Raw genomic sequence first — 9,187 nt, 5'->3', positions numbered from 1 at the left:
TTTCTGGAACGCACTCCAGCCACAACATGCACAGCCCTTTGCCCAATAAGAGATTTTCCCCTTTTGGTTCTCATTGCGATGTTAAAACCTTACTTCATCAAGAAAGTAGATGTTTTTTTCCATCTTTCTTAGCAATGAGATCAAGGATTTTGTTAGCATAGCTAAGCCTTTCTTGAGAGAGTGGGAATCATTGCTCCTTTGCAGGAATTAAGGGCGTTCTTTTGAAAATCCATTGGAATTTATCAATGCATCTATCTATTGTTGAAATAAATACATTAATTCCAAATTTGGCAAATATTTGATCCTTCATTTCCCTGAGGCTTATTCCGCAATCTTCGGACATTAACTTGCCTAACTCCTCCTTTCAGGCTTCATCCAACTTTGAATTTCTCAGACCTCCTCTTGTAATTTTTCTACCGGTAGATTCATAGGTCTTAATAATTTTGGTTATGGTTGTACAATTAGAACCCAAAACCATTGCTAACTGGGAGGCATCACTTCTATTCAGATAACTGTCCAACACTCTTTGACATTCTGTTTTACTTAACCACCTGAGCGTTACACTGATTTCTAGATTTCTGTTCCAAAATTTCTGGAACGCACTCCAGCCACAACATGCACAGCCCTTTGCCCAATAAGAGATTTTCCCCTTTTGGTTCTCATTGCGATGTTAAAACCTTACTTAATCAAGAAAGTAGATGTTTTTTCCATCTTTCTTAGCAATGAGATCAAGGATTTTGTTAGCATAGCTAAGCCTTTCTTGAGAGAGTGGGAATCATTGCCCCTTTGCAGGAATTAAAGACGTTCTTTTGAAAATCCATTGGAATTTATCAATGCATCTAGCTATTGTTGAAATAAATACATTAATTCCAAATTTGGCAAATATTTGATCCTTCTATTCCCTGAGGGTTATTCCGCAATCTTCGGACATTAACTTGCGTAACTCCTCCTTTCAGGCTTCATCCAACTTTGAATTTCTCAGACCTCCTCTTGTAATTTTTCTACCGGAAGATTCATAGTTTTCCATAATTTTGGTTATGGTTGTACAATTAAAACCCAAAACCATTGCTAACTGGGAGGCATCACTTTAATTCAGATAACTGTCCAACACTCTTTGACATTCTGTTTTACTTAAGGGTAAGTGCAATACTAAATATAAAGCTAATAACTTTGAAGATAAATAGATGAATATTATTTTTATCTTAAAACTTAGTATAAATCCCTGAAATAAAGAAATTTAATTTTAAAATTATATAAAGTAAAAAACATTAATTGACAAATCATAAATTGATTTTCATATAATGTTATTATTGTTTCTTCAGAAAAAAAGTTATGGTAAAAATATTAAATTTTTTTTTAAATTTTATAATAAATTTATTAATTTATGAATAATTACGAGGTCTAAATTTTTTGTGAGGTTTGGTTGCAAAAGTGTGAAGAGAAAATGAAAAACCCTGTAAAAACAGAGGAGTCAGAGTCGAAGGATTTATCTACCGACTCCACAGCTCCAGGTATAAGAGGACAAGACAGTGATGTTACAGCAGTACCTGTGCTTGGTGCCATTCTTCACCAGATCCTCAATATCCAATATTTGAGTGGTCAGATCCTTCTCTGTGCTTTTCTCTGGGACAAGAAAATGCAAACGTTTATAACCATTTACTCACAGTATAGAAATGTGGCACATGTCTTAAGTTTCCAGACTTCTGTCTTCACCCCTTACTTGTTTTCTAAAACATTTTTCATCCTAAAAATGATTCTGCTTTTGATGCAAAAAATAGACACAGTCCTTACTTGTCACAGCTTCTTTTCCTATAATCACATATATAAACACTCACCATCCACATTGTTGAAAAAGTGACAGGATCTGTTGGACACTTTGGAACGGCACATATGGACCTGAAAAGACAAAGGATTATGGTATGTTGTAACTTACCAAAAATTAAATGTGTGACAGTTTTGGCCTCTTACAACCTTGGACAGACAGGTTTACAATAGGATTGCAACCCTCCCTTTCCTTATCCACATTTGCTAATTAAAAGTAAAACTTCTATACCAAAAAACCTGCCTCTGACAACATAATCACATATGTGGTTTAAGTAACAAATCTATATTGTCTCGGAGAGGCTTATCTGGTATTGGTCTACGAAATACTATCTCAGCTGGCTATCCAGGGTTCCAGTTCTTGAGTTGCAAATATGCTGTAAACTAGCACCTAGGTTTGCAGTGGATCCGTGCCAATTTAAGTCACTCAATGCCCCTTGCGGTTCATTAGAGTTTGGACCTAGTCTTTGGGATCCCTACATTTTCCCATTTTTCCTGCTTCCAAATCATCACCTGTCAGAACTTACTATTACGAGCTGCCTAATAAATCTCACCCATATACAGGTGACATTGTAACCAAATAGTTAATAATCACTTCACCTATTAATAAATATATAAAAAATAGATTGTAAGCTCTTCTGGGCAGGGTCCTCTCCTCCTGTGTCACTGTCTGTATTCGTCTGTCATTTGCAACCAATATTTAATGTAACCGGCAAGTACTAGGTATGTCTTGTTGAAGAAGGGATGTTGCCCATGGCTTTCTGCAATAAAAATCCTGTCTTCTTGCAGTTTTGAAATACTGAACTTAAGTTGCCCATAGGCACTCTCAGACAGGCACTGGAAATGATAAACTTTATTTTGCTACCAAACAAACGTGGTGCAGCATTCTAAAACATACATACATCTAAACAAAGAATAATATGCATTTAACTATACATGAAAGCTGTTCTGTCTGCTGTGGGATGAGACAATGACCTCCTCACCTTAACATGATTATTCTCTTGCTTCTTCACATCAGGGTGTATACAAAGCTGCTCCCTTGAGCCCAGGACACTGACTTTAGGTCTGAAAGAAAAAAAAAAAAAAAACACGTCGGGGATGATTTAATACAAATGCAGAGTTTCTCATTGTTATTCTGTTGTTACTTTTACTTCCAATATTTCTGTATATGCTGCTTAGAAAATAATTAGTTGCCAGACACAGAATGTTAGTCCTTCACAAATACCATCTAGTTATAATGCAACATAAAAACGTGACAAGCAAGCAAAATAGTACTTTAAAAAAAAATAACTTACAAAGAAATTGCAACACAGAACTTAATATTATAGATCAGTACTCCAAAAGCTAAGAGGAAGCAGAGAGAAAAGCTACCAGTATTGACTAGTATTGACCCCACAGCGTATTTATTCCCTATTACTGATTTAAAATGCTTTGTTCAGCAACCCCTATTTAATGTACAGCGCTACATAATATGTTGGCGCTATAGAAATTCTGTTTTTTTATTATTATTAATAATAAAATATTTTCTGTATGAAGGCAGCCTGCATGGCAGATACAAAACATTACTTCCTCATGTCAGAGCTGCCTCCCCTAATGACTGATAACTGTAGAATATGAGGGGAATAATTTAGAAGAAGCAGAAGAGCTAATGTAAGCACAGATCACCAGAATGGTTATGAAGTAGGGATATCTTTTATTATTATTATTATTATTATACAGGATTTATATAGCGCCAAAATATTACGCAGCGCTGTACATTAAATAGGGATTGCAAATGACAGACTAATACAGACAGTGATACAGGAAGAGAGGACCCTGCCCCGAAGAGCTTACAATCTAGTAGGTGGGGGAATTTCACACACAATAGGATGGGAGATATGTAGTGGTGGGAAGTAGTGATGGTTTCAATTGACAGAAGAAGACGGGTAGGCAAGTTTGAAAAAATGGGTTTTGAGCGCTCTTTTAAATAAGCAGAAAGTAGGAGCAAGCCGAATAGGACGAGGAAGACCATTCCAGAGAGTTGGAGCAGCTCTAGAGAAGTTTTGTAACCGTGCGTGTGATGAGGTTATGAGTGAGGAAGTCATTAGTAGGTCATTGGAGGAGCGGAGAGAGCGGCAGGGGGAGTATTTTTTAACCATGTCAGAGATGTAAGTGGGACAATAACTGTGTAGGGATTTGAAGGCAAAGCACAGGAGCTTAAATTTGATTCTAAGGTGAAATGGAAGCCGATGGAGAGAACTACAAAGAGATGCAGCGGAAGAGGAGTGGAGGGAAGGATGGATGAGTCTGGCTGCAGCATTCATAATAGATTGTAGAGGAGAGAGTCGGGTTAGTGGAATACCAACGAGAAGGATGTTACAGTAGTCCAGACGAGAAATGATAAGAGCATGTACAAGGAGTTTGGTGGTCTCAGGGGACAGGTAGGGGCGGATTTTGGAGATGTTGCATAGGTGAAAGTGACAGGACCTGGAAATGTTCTGAATATGGGGGGTAAATGAGAGGGCCGAGTCAAAGGTGACACCAAGGCAACGTGCCTGAGGGGAGGGCCGAATAACACTGTTGTTAACAGTTAGATATATGTCAGGGGGGATTTGAAATTTGAGGGGGGGATGATGATGAGTTCTGTTTTATCCAGGTTGAGTTTCAGGAATCGGTCAGACATGCATGATGAGATGGCCGACAGGCAGCATGAAACCTATCTTTGCACTGGCCTTTGGGTACAGCTTCCTTACTAGCAGGGTGAACTATGAGCAGAACAATATTGCCAACAGCAAATCTTCATGGACAAGTAGTCAAGGGCAGCAGTGTCTTAGATGATTTCCCACTGCAGATACACAGCTATGTATTAATAGGGAACTAACATTTACTTTATGAGATAGTAAATCCTTGCTTTTTGTATTAAACTCTACTTTAAACCAGTACATCATTCTCTTATATTTGAACACATATCCTTAACTTTTTATTATCATTTATAAAAGTATTATTACAGCCATTGTTGTTCTTTATATCCCTTAATCACATTCTGCATTTTAAACTATTTCTTGCAGAAAATATTAATCAGCCATTATTAGTAGGTTTAGTGTATTTACTTCATTTACAAAGCACAATGTCATTCAATTCATTTAGCTTCAAGTGACACTTTAGTACTTTGGTTTAATGAATGCTTAGGTGGCACTTTAGATCATAATATATTATTTTAGCATGCCTGAAGCACTGTTTACAAAGCCCTTAACACCATTTTAATTTGATGAATCAAGGTCTGCATGTTTAACCTGGAATCTTCAGCTTTTCGTTGAAACTGCTGTATTTAAAAGTGCTGAGTTACGGGTATATAATTGTTTCCACTACTTATTTTGGTATTCATACAGAGAGCTAGAAGGTAATCCCCCACAGAACTAGTAAAAAATCTATTGTTTTCTTTTTACAAATCTCAGTGGATATCTGTTTGTTTAGCTTAATATTAACATATGAAAAGTGTTACTCTTTTTCAATGTTTGTATCGTTAAAGGGTACCTAAACTCAGAATTTTTACTTTGCGTAAATAGGGAAGCAACTGCAAGGGGGTGGCTCTGGAGCTCCAGCTGCGCTACTTCCTAACTCCCCCTGGCTGATCAGCCGGCATTAGGCCGGATTGGCCAGGAAGCGTTCGGCCGGAACGAACTACCAGCTAGGCCGTATCTGGCCTAAAGGCCAGAGTTTGCCGGCCCCTGGCCTAGGCGATCAAGAATGAATGGGAGTGCAGAGCCTCCTGGGATACCTACGTCACGCATCCCAGAAGGCTCTTGGTTGCTCCTTCTGCTGGGCATGCACAAAAGAAGCCCGGTCATTAAAGGAAAAAATTGGCCAATCTCACACATGCACAGTGAGATCGGCAAGTTTTTCCCACTCTACGTCTAGGTGGAAGAAGAGAGGAGACGATGTCGTGCTTGGCACTCCCCCTGCCCCAGGGCAAAGTCAGATCCTGGGACGAAGCAGAACCCAATGAAAGAAACCTCTCGACGGATAGACTGATCTGCGGGATTAAAGGTAAGTGTGATTTTTTTGTTTTGGGTTTACTTTCGCTTTAATTCCCTTTACACCTCTAATTGGTTGTATTTGATTTTTCTTTTCTTTTTGTTTTTTTTCCTCACCAATCTGTATATTGAATTTGTACATTGTTTTCACTGTTGACTGCAAAAAAAAAAGGCTGATTGAAAAAGCAAGCACTCAATATGCAGTGCAGCATTGTAGGAATGACATGGGTTAAAGAAAATGAAAGAAGGAGAAGACGTGTCTGCGTATCTAAAGGGTTGTTTAGCGTTTTCTTTTCCACTTTTTTAAGGTATACTTAAAAGAAGAAAAGAAGAAGAAGAAAAAATTACCTGTACATGGTTTGCTTAAGTTCACTGACGACTTGTGTCAGCTGGGAGTGCGTCCTTGAAGCATAGATAATCTTGGGAATATCACTGTAATAGGCTGTATTTAAAAAGAATTTGAAAAAAAGATACGTTACAAAAATATTCTACATACATACACAAACACAAAGCCTGTTGCATGAGCTACATATGGAGCTCTATTTATAAATTATTTCACTTTCAATTTGCTCATAAATTAAATTATTTTAATATAAATAATCATAAATTATTTTTTTTCCCTGTTCATTTCCTATTGTGACAGCTGTGCACTTTTAACAACTGGCCACTAGGTGACAGAACAAGTCATTGTTTTAATAGGAGACATGTAGAGACAAATATGAACATTAGGGATGTGCGAGACAATTTTTTCAATTCGGTCTTGTGGCGAATTGGGGCGTTCTCGCTTACCAAACATGTAGGCAAGAACGGCCTTTGTAAATTTGGCCGGGGAGACTGAATTTTTTGGTCCTGCAAGACCAATCAGGGGAGTGGAGCTGTCAGCTCCGCTCCTGCTTGTTCTTGAAGCCCTTTACGAGTTGTATGTGTTTTTGGATAGAGTTTCTCTATCCAAGATCACAGGAGTTCTCTATCCAGGAACACATACTACAGGGCGGCAAGAGCAGCTCTGCTATATTGATTGCTGTTGCAGTCCTGTACTATGTGTTCCTGGGTAGTGTTTCTCTATCCAGGAAACACAGTGTGAGTTTTGCTGGCTGCTCATGAATGAAGGCAGCGTGGGAAAAATCAGAGGATTTTTCCCACGGCCGCGTTCATTCATAAACGCAAGCTGCATGATTCCTAACTCTGAGAGGAGTATCGCGGCTGCATTTATGAATGCAGCCGCAATAATCCTCCTCTCAGTGAGAGATCCCCGGGCACTACAGGTTAGAATGAGGGCTTGCCCTCATTCTGACCTGTAGTGCCTGTAGTGACTGGGGATGGCTCACTGACAGAAGGATTATCACGGCTGTATTTATGAATGCAGCCGTGATAATCCTCCTATAGTGATTTCCGATGGTTTTGCGAAATTTCAACGACATTTCACAAACCCATCAGGACTTTGAGGAAACATTCGCGAGAATGCCAGAGGCATGAACATCTGTCAGTGAATTTCAGGGGAATTGACAGGAGGAATTATTTATAAATAAAGCCCATGGTGTCCTAAAAACTTAAGTTTCTTAAATCTGCTCTGGCATCAAGCAGTCATAGAATATTGCCAACTGCAAATGTAAATTTCCAAAGAATGTTGCACACCTACTCTGTAATTCCAAAGGAAATTTTTATTGTTATGCAGTGCAAGTTGGTACACAAGTTTTTGTGCCCCCTGACGTTCACAAAATAAACCCGCAGCTGAAAACCTTTCCTCAGTGATTGCCAATCATCAAAGCTCACCAAAATATTTCCTGACATAGGCTCCAGCCTGTTCCTGTTCACTTTAACAAAAAGGACCTACAGATACCTTGTGCCTGACAAACATTCATTGGTTGCTTACCCATAGAAAGAGCAGACCAAGTTTATACCTGAGCCCTGTGCGTTTGCCTCTCCGCTCCCCCAGTCTGAAGTCGGGCGGCCTGGGAACATTTCTCCACCATTCATGCGCTCTTTAATCTTATGCGCTGTAATACCATCCTTGAAATTCTGACGCCATGCCAATGTGGCACATAGCAGACACAGCGTTTTTCCTGTGCCCGTAGGACTTTCCAAAACGCCATTAACACCCTGGAAGAAAAAAAAAAGGTGTGAGTATATGAAAAGTTGTTGTAGTGTAATAAGCAAAATAGACCTAATAAATAGATTAGAGCAGACTTTCTCTAGCTTCACATGGAGGAACCCTTGAAGTCGTTCAGATCTGCTTGCTAGTGTGCAGGACTGAGGCTTGGTGGGGGAGGGGGCAGTTTGCATGACTTGCAGAAGAAATCTTTTGCTAAACACAGCTGAGGTTGTGGGGGATCCCAAAGACTGAGTTCTTCTGCAGCCTCTTGTAACTCTTTAAAAACAAACTCTGCAGTTGTTTCTTTTTGCATATCAAAGCACAGCTTGCTCCAGAAGTTAATGCATGTCTTGGCTCCATAAAGTTTTTTTCTTGCTTTGTCTGTGATTAACTCACAGTGAGGATTTTATACAGTAACTGACACCATGCTGCCTAATAATATGTTGAGACAAACATTTGTCCTATTTGCATTTATTAAAATATTGTACCTGTTCCAACTTACATTACCTACAAATTCAACTTTAGAACAAACCTACAGTCCCTGTCTCGTAAGTGACCCGGGGACTACCTGTATACACAGTTCAAGCTCCTCCCCCTCTGACCCTCTATACCAGTGGTGGCCAGGCTTTTTGGATGGGCAGACAACTAAATTTGCCAGTTCCGGAACGTGTATGCTCGGGAAGCCAGGTGTCACTTAAAGGGGAAGAAACCTCCCCTTTAGTGACATCATGATGGCAGGACCTGCTAACTCCAGAGACACAACCCACCCACTTCCCTGGGCCAGGGATCTGTACGGGGGACGTGGTCCGCGCTCTGGCTGGTGCATAACCCCAGCGAGATCCTCCCACACTAACCCTGGTTGGTGGTCGTCCCCCACACATTTTCACCTCACCAAATCTGGCCCTCCTTTGCGAAAAGTTTACTGTGTATACCTAAGCTGTCACAGGGGGAGGAGCCTGTACTGTGTATAAGGTGTCACAGGGGGAGGAGCCCGTACTGTGTCAGAGGGTCAGAGGGGGAGGAGACTGTATAGAGTCTATACAGTCTCCTCCCCCTCTGACCCACTAAACACAGCCAGGCTCCACCTCCTCTGACCTGCTATTTCTGACCTGCAGGTTCCTGCCATTCATACACTGTACAGGCTCCTCCTCCTCAGACCCTCACACAGACTGACCCCTCCTCCTCTGACACTTCATACACTGTACAGGCTCCTCCCCCTGAGACACCTCATACACAGTACAGGCTCCTCCCTCAGGTGACA

General features: G+C 40.2%; 1 protein-coding gene across 1 annotated transcript in view; it reads right to left on the bottom strand.

Moving 5' to 3' along the window:
• RTEL1 (regulator of telomere elongation helicase 1) overlaps window positions 1-7,934 on the bottom strand; it is a gene marked incomplete at its 5' end in the record, with an annotated part of 63,409 nt that extends 55,475 nt beyond the window's left edge. The window contains 5 exon segments of the mRNA XM_072413659.1: window positions 1,548-1,623; window positions 1,836-1,896; window positions 2,805-2,886; window positions 6,183-6,276; window positions 7,736-7,934. Coding sequence (XP_072269760.1) covers window positions 1,548-1,623; window positions 1,836-1,896; window positions 2,805-2,886; window positions 6,183-6,276; window positions 7,736-7,934 — 512 coding nt within the window.
• Window positions 7,935-9,187: the final 1,253 nt, after the last annotated feature.

Source organism: Pyxicephalus adspersus, chromosome 6 (assembly GCF_032062135.1).
Source record: "Pyxicephalus adspersus chromosome 6, UCB_Pads_2.0, whole genome shotgun sequence".
NCBI classification, from domain to species: Eukaryota; Metazoa; Chordata; class Amphibia; order Anura; family Pyxicephalidae; genus Pyxicephalus; species Pyxicephalus adspersus.
The sequence above is the reverse complement of the archived record's forward strand: the minus strand, read 5'-3'. Positions and strand labels throughout refer to the sequence as shown.